The 16,909-nt window shown below is 38.8% G+C and overlaps 1 protein-coding gene across 1 annotated transcript in view; it reads right to left on the bottom strand.

The window, feature by feature from the left end:
* Positions 1–1,003: 1,003 nt before the first annotated feature.
* Positions 1,004–16,909, bottom strand: part of LOC107569070 (probable palmitoyltransferase ZDHHC21) — a 56,524-nt gene continuing 40,618 nt past the window's right edge. The window contains exon 9 of the mRNA XM_016255069.1: positions 1,004–3,194. Coding sequence (XP_016110555.1) covers positions 3,065–3,194 — 130 coding nt within the window. The 3' untranslated portion in view covers positions 1,004–3,064. The remainder of the gene's footprint in view (positions 3,195–16,909) is intronic.

A 16,909-nucleotide genomic window follows, 5' to 3' on the forward strand; every position in this document is an offset into this window, starting at 1 on the left:
GAATTAATTCTCTCAACGACGCAAAGTCATCAGTTTTACTTGTATTACTCCATTTGTCCAGCAATGCACTTTTCTCTCTGGCGAACTCCACAAAAGTAGACCTAGAATGTTTTTTATGGTTTCGAAACCTCTGCCTATAGGCTTCAGGGACCAATTCATAAGCACGGAGAATGGCTAGCTTTACGGTGTCATATTTTAAACTCTCTTCCAAAGGTAGAGTCGAGAAAACCTCTTGTGCCTTACCTACCAATTTACACTGAAGTAAAATTGTCCATACTTCTTTTGGCCAACAAAGCGAAGTCGCGATACGTTCAAAGGCATTAAAATAGGAATCAACCTCGGTTTCCCTAAAATGAGGTACTAACGTAATATATTTACCAACATCAAACGTGCCCGCTACTGAATTTGAAGCCACCGGTGAAGAGTCAGTCACAACTCGAGAGGGAACTGGCCTAACCGGAGAAAGAACTGGCATAACTTGAGAAGGAACTGATTGGGCGGCTGTACTTCCAACAATTTTCATGGCTTCCAACTCCATCTGTCGCATCTTAATTTGTTTCTCAGCCTCAATCTCAAGTGTGCATATCTTAAGGCGCAAATCCAATTCAGCATGTCGAGTATCAGCTTTTTCCTGAGCTTCCATCTGTAAATGAGCTATCCGAACCTTTATATCTGCTATAATAGTGGATAAATTCTAGCATTAACTCTGAGGATCTGTATTATCTTTTAGTACGATTAAGACCATTGTACCACTTGCCCTGAAACTATTCAAATGAAACCAAACATGACTGTAAATCTTATTTGCATTCATTTAGAACATTATATTCTTGACCAGTTTGAGTGAATGAAAAGATGAAAAGGCACAGATGCATATGTGAGAGAGGTGTTTCCCGCACCACCCCTCTGTGGGGTGTCCTGAAGATGCCAGTGCATTGTTTGCCTCTCAGGAGATCAAAGTATTCTAGTTTCTTTTATCCTTACACAGGTCTTGTTGCTTCACAATGGGGACACACACATGAACATTGCCTCTATCAACATAAAGCTACAGTGAGTACTGCTTTTTTAATAATTAAGCTCTCTGAATAACTGATATTGTGCTAATATAAAGATATTAAAATTGATCTGTAATGTTAAAAATATTAAATAAATATCATATGAGTAATGGAATCAATCCAATAGCCCCTGCACTACATCTTACCCCACTGTTACATACTTCATATCATTGGTTTAGCAATAAAAAACAACAAACGGACAAACAATAACAATAATAATAAAATGCATTGTATTTAAAATAAGCAAAAGAGCAAAACTGCTGCAAAACTCAGAAATGAAAAATAATCACAGAAGAAACTCAATAGTTTTTAATAATCAATTATTAGACCCTATACCATAAAATCACAATAAAGAACAACACATTTTAAAATTAAAAGTATAACATCCAGGAAAAGATGCAAAAGTTAAAGGCATGATATTCAAAATAAATATTCAAGTAGGTATCTCTCGTATTAAGTGAATGTTGTCAAAAAACAAGCAACCATTTTATAACATTATTCCATGTGGAGTGTAATGCAAGACAAAATGAAAGCAGAAAGTTTGTTTTGACTTAAATTCATTTTCTGTACCTCTGACTTTTTGAATGGAATGTCGACTAGAGCTAGAATTAGGCTAGAAAGGGTTATCAGATCACCACCTGTGCTACCATCAGAAGAAAAACGTGCCTATTCATGTGACAAAACCATACAAACAATCATTAACAGGCTTTTCTCGATTACATTAACTCAGGCCTAGTGGACAAAAACCACAATTGCACAATTAACTATTCGTGCAAATTAATAATTGTTTAATCTAGAATGGCTTGTCAAGATAAATGTGGATCAACACACATTTTTACTGAATGTTCTTGTGGATATTTACAGTTACCTGAAAATAGAGTAAAGTAAATCTGATCTAAAACCAAAGTCACAGTGGTGTATTTGTGCACCTAACAGATAGTAAGTTATTTTATTAGAACTGCATGTTTAGAGGCACTTCTTACAATTGGTGATTTGCTACTAGATTTTGGGGTTAATCTGAATCACATAGAAAAGTTATAAAAGGTAATTTAATGACAAACTAACTAACTTTATGGGTCATAGTGTTGTACAATAAATAACCTTCAGTAAAATCTGGGCAAAAATAATTAACAGGATAAATCATGTTTCATCCATCCCTTTTTACTGAATTACATCTTTACATCAGTGAACTTAATTTATAACATTTTATCTTTTTTTCCAAGCATCTTATAAGGTAATATTATTGCAACATTTTCAAATATAAAAGTATTATAATAAGTATTATTATTAACATTGATTTAATAGCTCCTCAAAAAGCACAATCACAATGTTTACAATTTAAAATTAAATGTGCAATAAAGAAAAAATACTTGTGGATTTTAAAAAGGCACAAAAACATTAATAATGAAACAAAAAATAAAAGTGATCGATTACAGTTACAGTAAACGCTCAGCAGATGCATTAGCAGTGCTTTGTGAGGTATGCGTAATTATGTGCATGATAACGAAAGTTATAGTAAACTATTTGTGTATGTGTACTTCAGCACTGTCTTTTACCCATTCCAGAGGTCATGTCTCACCTCACACTGAACCTTCAGTGCCATAGAACCAGACAATCTCTGCCCACTTGTGTCCCTACTTGCATAAAAACAGCTCATGTGATCCAGACCTAGGGGAGTGGACTGGGTCGAGTTCTCAAATAAGGTTTAGCCAGGAGACAATGAAGCCTCACAATAAAATATTATCCTGTAATCGTATGTCAGTAGTAAATATGAACCTGACCCAGCATGTGCAGTCAAAACAGAAAAAAGATGATGTTTTTGACATCGTATTCATTCTATATGAATAGACATGTGTCAGATTTTTCTCAGTTGTAATGAAGAACCTGAAAAAGTTTCATCCTGTAGAGATACCAAGCTATTTTGGAGAGGATTTTGCTGAAGACAAGGGGTGGGGAGGAGGCTTTGTCAGAGGGTGACCTTCCCCACTGGAGTGATGTCTCTGTCTGTCTGTCTACACACGAGAGCGGGAGGTCAAGTTGAGCCTTAGAGGCTGTCTGCTCCTGAATGGCAGGAACCACAGGATCTTCCAACGAGTGCCAAACACCTCAGCCATCGCTTGCTGCCACGACCGGTGCGGTCCACTGGGGGCATAGAATAAATTAAAGTATGCATCTTAAGTCGATGCAAAATAATATCACATTTGAAAAATTAACAATGCAGAGAAACTAAGAGCTTTAGGAGAGACGAGGTCTAGTTGTCACACATTTTACTTCAGTGAACATTTCTAAGCGCATTCAGTTCACTTTTTAAAATCAAAATATATTCTGTATAGAGACACACACCCTAAACATCTTGGCTTTAAAAAAGCTATTGTACAAAGTTACTGCACTAGAGGAAAGACGGTTTATTGACCTAGTTGATCTATTGTGCCCAATAGTGGGGCATGTTTATAATGAATCATTTTATTAAACAGTCTAAGAGAGGTTTTCCAGTTAAAGGAAATATTGAAATACAAACAATTTAGAAAAAACACATAAGTACAAACATCAAACCACTGTTTTAGCCATAAGTGTTAAAACTTTAGGGCTGGTCCAAATACCATTTTTTGAGCTTCGAAGCTTCGGTAGTAATCAACACCGAATATTCGAAGCTTCGGAGGGAGGGGGCTGAACATATTCTTCTCTCTAATAAAAGGCAGGAATCTGTGTGTCTCTGTCTGTTTGCATTATTATTACGTCGAGAACCGTTCATCCAATCGACTTCACGCGTGGCGGATGTGTTGCTTCGGACCCAAGGGAGTGCAGTGTGCATTTCGGTGCAATATGGACAGGTGACATGTTCAGGATTAATACACTTTTAATAAACTATAGAACAGCGCGAGCCGGAAGCGGCGCGCATCGCTTGGAGAATGGACACGGCACTAGTAATACAAAACACACAGCTCTGTTAAGAGCCATACTTTTGATATAGACAAATTACTATTAGGCTGGGCTACTGTACGTTTTTTTTTATGACTGCCGTATTCCCAAGTATTTTCCAAGCAAATTAAAGCCACGTTTTTATCATGTGTAAAATTACTGATGGCGGATAAAAACATCTCGTTTTTTACACCAACAATATAGGCGTACTTACAGAACTCAGATGATTTTTCAAACTTGATGTGCTGTTGTGGTAGGCCAGTTTCAAATCACATATTTGGCACACTAGAGCCCTGCATTTCAGCCCGGGCCCGACTTTTTTTAAAATCTGCCCGAAGCCCGGCCCGATTTTCAACTGCGGTCAAGCCAGCCGCGCTTTGAAAATGCACGGTCAAGCCAGCCGCTGTTTTTTTTATTTTGCGCGTGTAATTGTGCACTTACGGTACGGGTGCTGAGAGCAGTCAAAATGCATGTAAAGAAGCTGTCATACCGATGTTTCCTTTATAATTCGCTTATTTTACCTTTTATTTTTAGTCTGTAAATACATTATTTTTGTACATAAACGTTTGTATTGTACATTTATTATTATAAATAATTTATTAATGTTTATAAATGTTCATATTAATGTTTTATATTCATTGTTTTTTTTATTTAATGTTTGTGTGTGTGTGAGTGTATATATATATATATATATATATATATATATATACTGTATGTGTGCGTGTGTATAACAACAAAATGCGTCCTAGCACTTGCACTGCTTCCAACACTCATAGACACGGCACTAGTAATACAAAACACACAGCTCTGTTAAGAGCCATACTTTTGATATAGACAAATTACTATTAGGCTGGGCTACTGTACGTTTTTTTTTATGACTGCCGTATTCCCAAGTATTTTCCAAGCAAATTAAAGCCACGTTTTTATCATGTGTAAAATTACTGATGGCGGATAAAAACATCTCGTTTTTTACACCAACAATATAGGCGTACTTACAGAACTCAGATGATTTTTCAAACTTGATGTGCTGTTGTGGTAGGCCAGTTTCAAATCACATATTTGGCACACTAGAGCCCTGCATTTCAGCCCGGGCCCGACTTTTTTTAAAATCTGCCCGAAGCCCGGCCCGATTTTCAACTGCGGTCAAGCCAGCCGCGCTTTGAAAATGCACGGTCAAGCCAGCCGCTCTTTTTTTTATTTTGCGCGTGTAATTGTGCACTTACGGTACGGGTGCTGAGAGCAGTCAAAATGCATGTAAAGAAGCTGTCATACCGATGTTTCCTTTATAATTCGCTTATTTTACCTTTTATTTTTAGTCTGTAAATACATTATTTTTGTACATAAACGTTTGTATTGTACATTTATTATTATAAATAATTTATTAATGTTTATAAATGTTCATATTAATGTTTTATATTCATTGTTTTTTTTATTTAATGTTTGTGTGTGTGTGAGTGTATATATATATATATATATATATATATATATATATACTGTATGTGTGCGTGTGTATAACAACAAAATGCGTCCTAGCACTTGCACTGCTTCCCATTTTCCAACACTCATAAAAAGTGTTCCTTTATAGGTTAGCTCATTCTTTCAATTGATTTGTGTTCAGAGTGAGCCTGACTATCACTGTATTTATTTCCAAAGCATTTTACTGTATGGTTTTGGAGAAAACTAAAAGCAAAATCACCCCAAACAACAAAATCCATTGTTGCACTTGGATTATTTCCGCATATTCAAACACTCATAAAAAATGTTCCTTTATAGGTTAGCTCATTCTTTCAATTCACATGTATTCAGAGTGACCCTGACTATCACTGACTTCATTTTTAAGGCATTTTACTGTATAGTTTTGGAGAAAATTAAAAGCAAAATCACCCAAAACATTAAACTCCATTGTTGCACTTTGATTATTTCCGCTTATTCAAACACTCATATAAAATGTTCCTTTATAGGTTAGCTCATTCTTTCAATTGATTTGTGTTCAGAGTGGGCATGACTATCACTGTATTTATTTCCAAGGCATTTTACTGTATGGTTTTGGAGAAAACTAAAAGCAAAATCACCCCAAACAACAAAATGCGTCCTTGCACTTGCACTGCGTCCCACTTTCCAACACTCATAAAAAGTGTTCCTTTATAGGTTAGCTCATTAATTCAATTGATTTGTGTTCGGAGTGAGCCTGACTATCACTGTATGTATTTCCAAGGCATTTTCCTGTATGGTTTTGGAGAAAACTAAAAGCAAAATCACCCCAAACAACAAAATGCGTCCTTGCACTTGCACTGCGTCCCACTTTCCAACACTCATAAAAAGTGTTCCTTTATAGGTTAGCTCATTCTTTCAATTGATATGTGTTCAGAGTGGGCCTGCCTATCACGGTCTTAATTTTCAAGGCATTTTACTGTATGATTTTGGAGAAAACTAAAAGCAAAATTACCCCAAACAACAAAATGCATCCTTGCACTTGCACTGTGTCCAATATTCCAACAGAGTGACCCTGATTCCCTTTCAAGGGAAATTCGAACTGCGTCCTCTAGGGAGCGCTATGGGGAACGCCTCGTCGTGATCCGTGTCTGAAGCATACATTGAAAAAACACCAACCGGCGACAGCCCATGACGTCACTACCGGTGCGACTATTATGTCATTCTCTTCTTCGTCTTCAATGACTGTTTTATTTGAAGCGTGCATTTGAACATGGTAAGAGCGATCTCTATCCTATTATTATGGCGAGCACTAGCAGAACGTTTAGAGGATGTGTGCATCCGTGTCGTCGCTATTTGACACCTGATGACACACACGATCTCTGCGTTCTTTGTTTGGGCGAGGAGCATGCACGCGATATCCTTGAGGGGGCAATTTGCGTGCATTGTGTGCGTTTTTCGATGAAAAAGCTCCGCTCTCGTTTGTCTCTTTTTTCAAGGAAAAGGGGCAGCCATCTGCTTCCCGCGGTTCAGGACCCGCCGCTGCTGAGGCACAGAGGAGAATGAGCTCGTGGGGATCGCACGTGGACCTGGCCGATGAGTTTAAAGAGGGGCTTTCCCTCTCACGCTCGTCGGGTGTGGACGAGAAAGAGCCACTGGAGGATAATGTTATTTCTCTAACATCGTCTAATCCGGGCGCCAGTGCTCTGCTGGGTTCAGCCCAGGAGGAGCAGGAGATGTCTGAGGATGGCGAAGAGGCTGAGGCTGAGCCTTCCCAATCCTCCTGCCCTGCGTATGATGAGCTGTTGGAAGTTATGGATCGCGCCACGGCAAGGCTGGACTTGCCGTGGAAGCGGGCCAAGAAAGTGACATCGCGAGGTCACCTTGATGAGCATTTTCTTTCTGGCCATAACCCTCCAGCTCAGGTGAGCCTTCCATTTCTTTCTGATTTGCATACTGCGATCGAGAAGCAATGGAAGAGGCCGTTTTCCTTATGCATCTATTGGTTCCAGCATACGAGTTATGCCAACATCGAGGCGATGCGTGAAAACAGCTATGAGAGATGGCGAAGAGGCTGAGGCTGAGCCTTCCCAATCCTCCTGCCCTGCGTATGATGAGCTTTTGGAAGTTATGGATCGGAAGTTATGGATCTGCTGAAAGACCTGGATAAAGGCGAGGGCCTTTCTCTTGATGAGGTAGCTGAGCTGCGCCACACCACGGATCTTGCTCTCTGTGCTACTAAGCAGGCCGCCTCCGCTATGGGCAGGTCTATGGCGGCAATGGTAGTAACGGAAAGACATCTGTGGGTGAACCTGGCAGATATCAGGAAGAAAGAGAGGGGCTTTCTTCTCGATGCGCCGGTTTCACCTTCCAAACTTTTCGGTACCTCCGTTGAGACGGTGGTCGAGAAGTTCAGGGAGGCGAAGGCGCGCTCAGCGGCCTTCAAATCCTTCATTCCACGAAGGTCCAGGTCTGAGCCCGAACAACCTGGTCCTGGTCCGTCTCAGTCTGAGGATCAGAGATGGCCACAGAAGGCTAATGTCGTGGCTCGCGCTCCTCCTCCGCCTGCGGGTAGGGGTAGGAGGAATCGTGGGTCAAAGGGAGGTAGGCAAGACCTTAGAGATGTGATCCAGACAAGGCGTCAGCGCTTTCGTCCAGATCAGAGTGATACTTGAGTATCTACTCATTTCCTTCAGGGGTTTTAAATCTGCCCTTTTCTCCCCCTTCCTAATTCCCCTATGACCACCAGCACTCCACCTGACCGAGGTTAGGTGGGAATTTCCTGCATTACAGTCTCCTATGCTGGACCTATGATGTTTTTAGTTGGTTCTATGACTACATAGCAACCACCTTACTGATGGTCCGGACTAGAGGCTTCTCTGGAATTCTCTGATGGGTGAGTATGATCCATTCTATATATAAAGACTCATGGCTGTATTAGATCAAAAGGGTGCTTCTACTAAATACTGAGCAAAGGGTCTGAATACTTAGGACCATGTGATATTTCAGTTTTTCTTTTTTAATAAATCTGCAAAAATGTCAACATTGCTGTGTTTTTCTGTCAATATGGGGTGCTGTGTGTACATTAATGAGGAAAAAAAATGAACTTAAATGATTTTAGCAAATGGCTGCAATATAATAAAGAGTGAAAAATTTAAGGGGGTCTGAATACTTTCACTGTATCTGTGATCAAATGCCTGGAATGTTAATCTATGCTATGGTAAGTGCACACGCTAAACTCTGGGCACTTTCTGAAATCCACATAGTGGTAAGTGTGCACGTTGAACACTTTGCGCACTTTCTAAAATCCACATAAGTGGTAAGTGTGCACGCTAGACTTTTCGCACTTTCTGAAATCCTGTATGGTAAGGATTACGTGTTATAACTTCGTTCCCTTTCTCTGAGTTGGTTAGACCCCGGTACCTTGGGCTCCACTCAACCATTGTGCCTCTAATTGACACACTTGGAAGTATCGCTCCCCTCACCATTGAGGGTTACTATGAGCATGCTGCTTCCTATCGAGCGCCCGGGTTCGCTCCGTGGGCTGCTCTCCTGGTAATATTACCCTTTTTAATAAACCCTTTTTACCAAAGGGTTGCCTATGAGCACGCTATTCTTTCTGAATTCGGAGTTCTCCTCTCACGTGAGAGTTGAGTTCTCTGTTTTTTTCCCCAGAGCACCTGGAACCAGCAGCATCAGGTGAGCATAGGCCCTTCACTCCGCCTCTCTGATGTGCTGAGTTTTTTGGCTAGCTTGCAGTACGCTTAACCTCTGATTTCTAACGATCATGCTGTGCGAGCCCCCTCTCTCGTTGAGAGCTGGGTCTATGCTCCCTCAGCCAGGTAACTTACTGATAGCAGTTCCAGCATTGGAACATGCTGTAGGTCCGAGCCCTCCTCTCATTTGAAAGCTGGGTGTTTGCCCCCCCCCCAGCTAGAGATTTACTTCTAGCCAATCCAGCTTTATGCCTTAGATCGAGTTGGTGACTCTCAAACATATTGGTTTTGGGATGCACCATTCCATCTATGAGCTGCTCTTTCAGAGTGCTACGAGAGCCCCTTAGAACGGTATCCTAAAATCCATGTTATGGTAAGTGTGCACGTGAAAGCTTTGTGCACTTTCTAAAATCCACATTGTGGTAAATTCGCACGCTAGTTCTTTGCGTTCTTTTCTAAAATCCTATATGGTGAGGGCTTCGCGCGGTTGCATCATTCCCTTTTTTGAGCTGGTTAGAGCCCCGTTCACCTTGGGCGCCACTCCACCTAGGTATCCTAGGATACCTAGTTTAACAGGGTGTTGCTACTAGGGGTCTGTTGAGACAGTTCCTTTCAGAGCTTATTCAAGAGCACGCGGTAGCCCCTGTGTGACAGGCCAAGACTTCGTATGATACTAGGCTCTTGGTCGTATCCCCTTAAAGCAATCTATTTGATTCCAAGCCTGGAGCTCTACCCCGGGCCCAGGAGTCTGGCCCTAACAGGTAAGTTTGGGTATGTAGCCTAGGCCTTTGGCCGTAGGGGATAAAGTCACGGACAAGCCGTCTGACGTCCCAGGGGCAACTCACCATGAAAATGGTAACGTTGGTACTTAGTGCTCGCCATGGTTCTCACCCGCATTCCCCTCAGCATGGCGGCGTGGGTATACCGTTCCCCATAGCGCCCCCCTAGAGGACGCAGTTCGAAGTTCCCTTGAAAGGGAACATCTCAGGTTACTTATGTAACCGTGGTTCCCTAAGTAGGGAACGAGACACTGCTTCCAGCCATGCTTCGAATGCAAGCTTCAGATGAAGAAGTGAATGACATGTTCTCCCGGCGCCTATTTATACTAATAGTCGCACCGGTAGTGACGTCATGGACTGTCGCCGGCCAATGTGTTGTTGGTGTTTTTTCAATGTATGCTTCAGACACGGATCACGACGAGGCATTCCCCATAGCGCCCCCTAGAGGACGCAGTTCGAATTTCCCTTGAAAGGGAATCAGGGTCACTCTGAATACAGATAAATTGAAAGAATGAGCTAACCTGTAAAGGAACATTTTATATGAGTGTTGGAATATGCGGAAATAATCAAAGTGCAACAATGGATTTTGATGTTTGGGGTGATTTTGCTTTTAGTTTTCTCCAAAACTATACAGTAAAATGCCTTGAAAATAAATACAGTGATAGTCAGGCTCACCCTGAACCCATATCAATTGATAGAATGAGCTAACCTTTAAAGGAACACTTTTTATGAGTTTTGGAATATTGGACACAGTGGAAGTGCAAGGACGCATTTTGTTGTTTGGGTGCTTTTGCGTTTAGTTTTCTCCAAAACTATACAGTAAAATGCCTTGAAAATAAATACAGTGATAGTCAGGCTCACCCTGAACACATATCAATTGAAAGAATGAGCTAACCTATAAAGGAACACTTTTTATGAGTTTTGGAATATTGGACACAGTGGAAGTGCTAGGACGCATTTTGTTGTTATATAAACACACACACACACACACACACACAAACATTAAATTAAAAAAAACAATGAATATAAAACATTAATATTAACATTTATAAACATTAATAAATGATTTATAATAATTAATGTACAATACAAACGTTTATGAAAAAAAAATGCATTTACGAACTAAAAATAAAAGGTAAAATAAGCTAATTATAAAGGAATCGTCAGCATGACAGCTTCTTTACATGCATTTTGACTGCTCTCAGCACCCGTACCGTAAGTGCACAATTACACGCGCAAGCCAAAAAAAGTGCGGCTGGCTTGACCGCAGTGATTTTCACGTCATAGTTCAGACGCGGGCCGGGCCTCGGGCCTGTTTTAGGCTTCTCCTAATTTTTATAGGCTATTTCAGACATCCATCTTTTAGTGATGAAAAAATTGCTGCGCTGGTGGAAACAACACGAGACCGTGCTGTCAAGAGCAGCTTATAAACTGCGTTTACACTGGCACAAAAAATCCGATCTTTCGCTCACATCTGATACAGATCAGAATTTGTTGCACACGTGTAAACACAAAAACCCGCACGAAATCCGATTTTTTTGCAACCGATCTGAGCCACTTCCAAATGTGGATTTTAATCGGATACACATCTGATATCTGGAAATCCGACCTACGTCTAAACACACATATCCGATTCTCCACAGAACTCCCAATGCGAGGGCGACACGTTTGCCCATAAATATGTTTAATGCCGGCGTGCTGTATGCGCTCGCATTTTATTGAGATGGAAACTTTTTATAAGTAAGAAATTGCACATTCAGGAGCTGGTTTTCAACCCTCGCCCCGTGAATTTTGAAAATACAACAGCTAAAAGCTACAAATATTCCTCAGCAATGAGGTGATAACTTAGCAGTTTTTGTAATTAAACCGACAAATTGTTTGCAATGCTTCACAATCGCTTGCTCGCACGTGGGTGCATGAGTTCGTTCGTTCGTTCTCTCTCTCCTTAATTAATTCGAATGCATTTCAATAAATATCAACTTTATTTCACTAACGAATTCTACCTCTAACGAGCTGTAGATAAAATGGTCTAACAAATAAAAATTACCATTATTTTCAGGTCTTTATCCAATTAGTCAGATTTTGTGCTGCAAAACATCCATGACAGCCGTTGTCCATGCTGGCAAATAATAATGGCCATTCGACGTGAATTATATAAATAATTTTAATAGCACAGCCATTTAAAACCCGAGGGTCTACCATGTGCACAGTAAAGCGATCACTGCAGACAATCCTTTTGAAGGCGTAACTTTTATTCTCGCTGTAGTATTGTTGTTGCCGCGGCCATGTCTTGAAGGCACTGTGTGATTCCTTGTGAAAGCCAAACTACTTTGTTTGGCCTTCCAAAAGAGGACGATATCTGCTTCATCATGCCTGGAGCTGATCCGTGCTGGTTGCTGAGGAAATACTACAACTTTGCGCTGTGGAACGCCGGATCGGCTTTCACTGTGGACGAAGTGGAGTCCAGCCCGGGACGTCACATGTGGTTGCCACAAGCCTGCCGGACGCTACTTCGCCGAATCCGCCACCTCTGCTCACTCTAGCCCTCCGGCCGTTCCTCACTTTATCCTCCGGCCTCTGCTCACTCTAGGTCGCCGTGTGTGACGCTGTGTTTCATTGTGAAAGCGAAACTACTTTGTTTGGCCTTCCAAAAATGGACACGACTAGAAATCAGTGGTTAAGTTGTATTTACAACACTGTTCCAGAACACTTCAACCCAAATATTCAGATGTGTTTCCTAATCTTGGGAGAGTAGACTACAATGCTGGCTGTTCCGACTCAAAGACTGTAAGTACGTTTTTTATATTTAAAGAGTTTTTATATTTTATATATTTAAAGTGAGTTTTCTGGGCAGTGTAGAGTAGGGCTTGTTGTTTGTCATTTCTCCGATTACAAATGCTGACATGGTTTTATGTTTACGCGGCGCGATGCAACGCGTAAAAAGACAGCATAAGTCATTATAATTCATAATTATGTCCCCACTGGATGCAACGAATGCCTCGTTTATAATGGGTTTTCATGTTTTTGAATCATCGCTCCGGACTGACAGGGAATCATCACAATATGGTAAGGAGCGTAACATTTCTGTCACACGCTTGAGGTATTTGGCCAATCACAGCATTGTACGGGTGCTGAGAGCAGTCAAAACGCATGTAAAGAAGCTGTCATACCGACGTTTCCTTTACACTTTTGCTTATTTTAACTTTTATTTTTAGTTTGTAAATACATTATTTTTGTACATTAACGTTTGTATTGTACATGAATTATTATAAATCATTTATTAATGTTTATAAATGTTAATATTAATGTTTTTTATCCATAGTTTTTTTTTTATGTTTGTGTGTGTGTGTGTGTGTGCACGTGCTTTTGTGACAAATGAGGACATACATTTGTATAATGACAAAGGTGTGACATAGGTATTACAAGGAGAAGGTGACTTTTCAGGACATTACCATATGTCCCCACTTTTCAAAACGCTTATAAATCACACAGAATGGAGTGTATTGAAAATCTGAAATAGCACAAAGTTTCTTGTAAGGGGTAGGTTTAGGGGTAGGGTTGGTGTAGGGCAATAGAATATACGGTCTGTACAGTATAAAAACCATTATGCCTATGGGATGTCCCCACTTTTCACAAAAACAAACCTGTGTGTTTGTGTGTGTGTATAACAACAAAATGCGTCCTAGCACTTCCACTGTGTCCCATATTCCAACACTCATAAAAAGTGTTCCTTTATAGGTTAGGTAATTCTTTCAAATGATATGTATTCAGAGTGAGCCTGACTATCACTCTATTCATTTTCAAGGCATTTTAAATGAAAATTACCTCAAACATCAAACTCCATTGTTGCACTTGGATTATTTCCGTATATTCAAACATTCATAAAAAGTGTCCCTTTATAGGTTTGCTCATTCTTTCAAAAGATATGTATTCAGAGTGACCCTGACTATCACTCTATTCATTTTCAAGGCATTTTACTGTATAGTTTTGGAGAAAACTAAAAGCAAAATCACCCAAAACAACAAAATGCGTCCTAGCACTTGCACTGTGTCCCATATTCCAACACTCATAAAAAGTGTTCCTTTATAGGTTAGCTTATTCTTTCAATTCATATGTATTCAGAGTGACCCTGACTATCACTGTATTAATTTCCAAGGCATTTAACCATTTAGTTTAAGAGAAAACTAAAAGCAAATTCACCCCAAGCATCAAACTCCATTGTTCCACTTGGATTATTTCCGTATATTCAAACACTCATAAAAATCTTTCCTTTACAGGTTTGCCCATTCTTTCAATTGATTCCTGTTCACATTGTCCATGACTATTACTGTATTAATTTTCAAGTCTTTTTACTGTATGGGTTTAGGAGAAAATTAAAGGCAAATTCACCCCAAGCATCCGAATGCATCCTTGCATTTTTACATCATGTCCCATATTCAAACACTTATAAAAATCTTTCCTTTAGATGTTTGCTCGTTTGTTCAATTTATTCCTGTTCACAGTCACCCTGATCATTACTGTATTAATTTTCAAATATTTTTTACTGTACAGTTTTGAAGAAAATTAATGGCAAATCCACTCCAAAAAACAAAGTGCATTCTAGCAGTTGCACCATTTCCCATTTTCAAACACTCATAAAAATCTTTCCTTTATAGGTTTGCTTATTCTTTCAATTGATTCCGGTTCACAGTGACACTGAATATTACTGTATTAATTTTCTAATATTTTTACTGTATAGTTATGGAGAAAATTAAAGGCAAAATCACTTCAAAAAAACAGTGCATTCTACACCCATAAAAATCTTTCCTTTGTATGTTTGCTCGTTCTTTCAATTGATTCCTGTTCAGTGATCCTGACTATTACTGTGTTAATTATCAAATATATTTACTGTATAGTTTGGGAGAAAATTAATGGCAAATTCATCCCAAGTATCTGTGCACCTTTGCACTTTTACATCACGCCCCATTTTCAAACACTCATAAAATTCTTTACTTTATAGGTTTGCTCATTCTTTCATTGATTCCTGTTCACAGTGACTCTGACTATTACTGTATTAATTTTCATGTCATTTTACTTTACAGTTTCTGGGAAACGCAAACTCACTCCATAAATGTTTTTATAGAGTGTATTGTTGCACTCATGTCCCATTTTCTAATATAAAGTTTCCGTTTTTGAATTAATTATTGTGCAAACGTACCATGCTTATTACCATATGAAACTGACTCGTTTTAGATTATAGTTTTGGACAAAATTGCTGGGAAATACTCTCCCCACGTCATACACTCAACCTCTTCTTACATTTTAATTGTTAGTGTCACATTTAATTAAGTTAAAATCTTAGTTTTAACCTTAGGAATTGATTATGTTCATCACCCCTTTGAGCAGTCCTAATTTGTGTCCATGGTTACTAATTTCTAACCTTTAGTTAAATTTCTTATGTCTTTGCTTTTATAGCCCTGAGGTTGTTGTATTTGTTTATGGTGATTATGCCTGCAAAGCTATTATTTGTTTTGCTGTGTTTGTTTACCATAATCATCAGTATATTGAATAAGTCTACTTAGCTGCAATTTCTTGTTTCTCCTTACCTGTAACTGATCAATTACAATTGTATTGAGATGAATTTTAAAATGATCTATCTAAATTAAAATCCAGATACAACAAGACACTGATCACACAGGTAAGGTGACAGTTGACAACACAAAGAAAAAATAAGTAATATAGTATCAGTGCCATTGTTTGAAAATGATCACACATTTATTTGAATTTTACTTAACTTTATTTTATCATATTGTATGTACTTTTATAAATATTATACATTTTATATAAATGCATGCAATTTATATACATTATACATTTATTTACAGTATTTATTTTGCCTTTCTTATTTCAGAAAATAATGTTGTGCATCTTAAGGAATAACAGCACTTTGGGCATGCTGTTGTACATCCCATCAGACTGCACAACAGTGCCTACTGTGGCGTCAACACCTGTAAACATTTATTGACTGTCTTCTGCACACTGATGCATACACCTAAAATCATCTTTTCATATTAGGTTTTTGTTTAATTGGATAAAATAATTACATATTTGCATTTGTATCTGTGAAATGTCATAACACCGGTTACATAATCCCTATCACAACTTATTTCTGTATTTTAGTCTTAATAAAACTCTTGTTTAAATTCCATTAGGTTGTATTGCAGTCAATCAATTAATAGCCTACTGTTATTTTAAGGTGTCATTGAGTCTTGAAAGGTGCCTAATAAAATGCATTATTATTATCATTAAATTATTATAGGAGTAAGCTGCAGCAGAGGCTGTGGCAGAATGACACCAAGGAGTTCTGCAGAAGCATGAGGGCTATAATTGGTTACAAGTTTTCTGTACAAAAAAACCCCAACAACAAACGAATACAAATAAAGGAAAGGAAACCTCAACAATTTTTTCCCATCAATACATGAACATGACTGTTTTCTACAATTCAATAATAATAGCAAATAATGTTTGTTATATAATACTTACTATGTGTTTTTCAACTCAAAAGATAAGGTATATGTTCCAAATTAGGGCATTTCACAGGATGCAAGAGCTAAATTAGTTTAGCCAGGTCGTATTTTAAATGTCATTAAATAGAACTTTCCAGACTTCTTTTTGTGCTCTTAATTACTTAATTATTATTTGAAAATTAATACAGTAATAGTCAGGGACACTGTGAACAGGAATCAATTGAAAGAATGAGCAAACCTATAAAGGAAAGATTTTTATGAGTGTTTGAATATAGGACATAATGTAAAAGTGCTTATGCACTTAGATGCTTGGGGTGAATTTGCCTTTACTTTTCTCCAAGACTATACAGTAAAAATATTTGAAAATTAATACATAAATAGGCAGGGTGACTGTGAACCAGAATCAATTGAAAGAACGAGGAAACCTCTAAAGGAAATATTTTTATGAGGGTTTGAAAATGGGACGTGATGCAAACTGCTTATGCATTTAGATGCTTGGGGTGAAT

Source organism: Sinocyclocheilus grahami, unplaced genomic scaffold (assembly GCF_001515645.1).
Source record: "Sinocyclocheilus grahami isolate Dianchi unplaced genomic scaffold, SAMN03320097.WGS_v1.1 scaffold1308.1, whole genome shotgun sequence".
Lineage (NCBI taxonomy): Eukaryota > Metazoa > Chordata > Actinopteri > Cypriniformes > Cyprinidae > Sinocyclocheilus > Sinocyclocheilus grahami.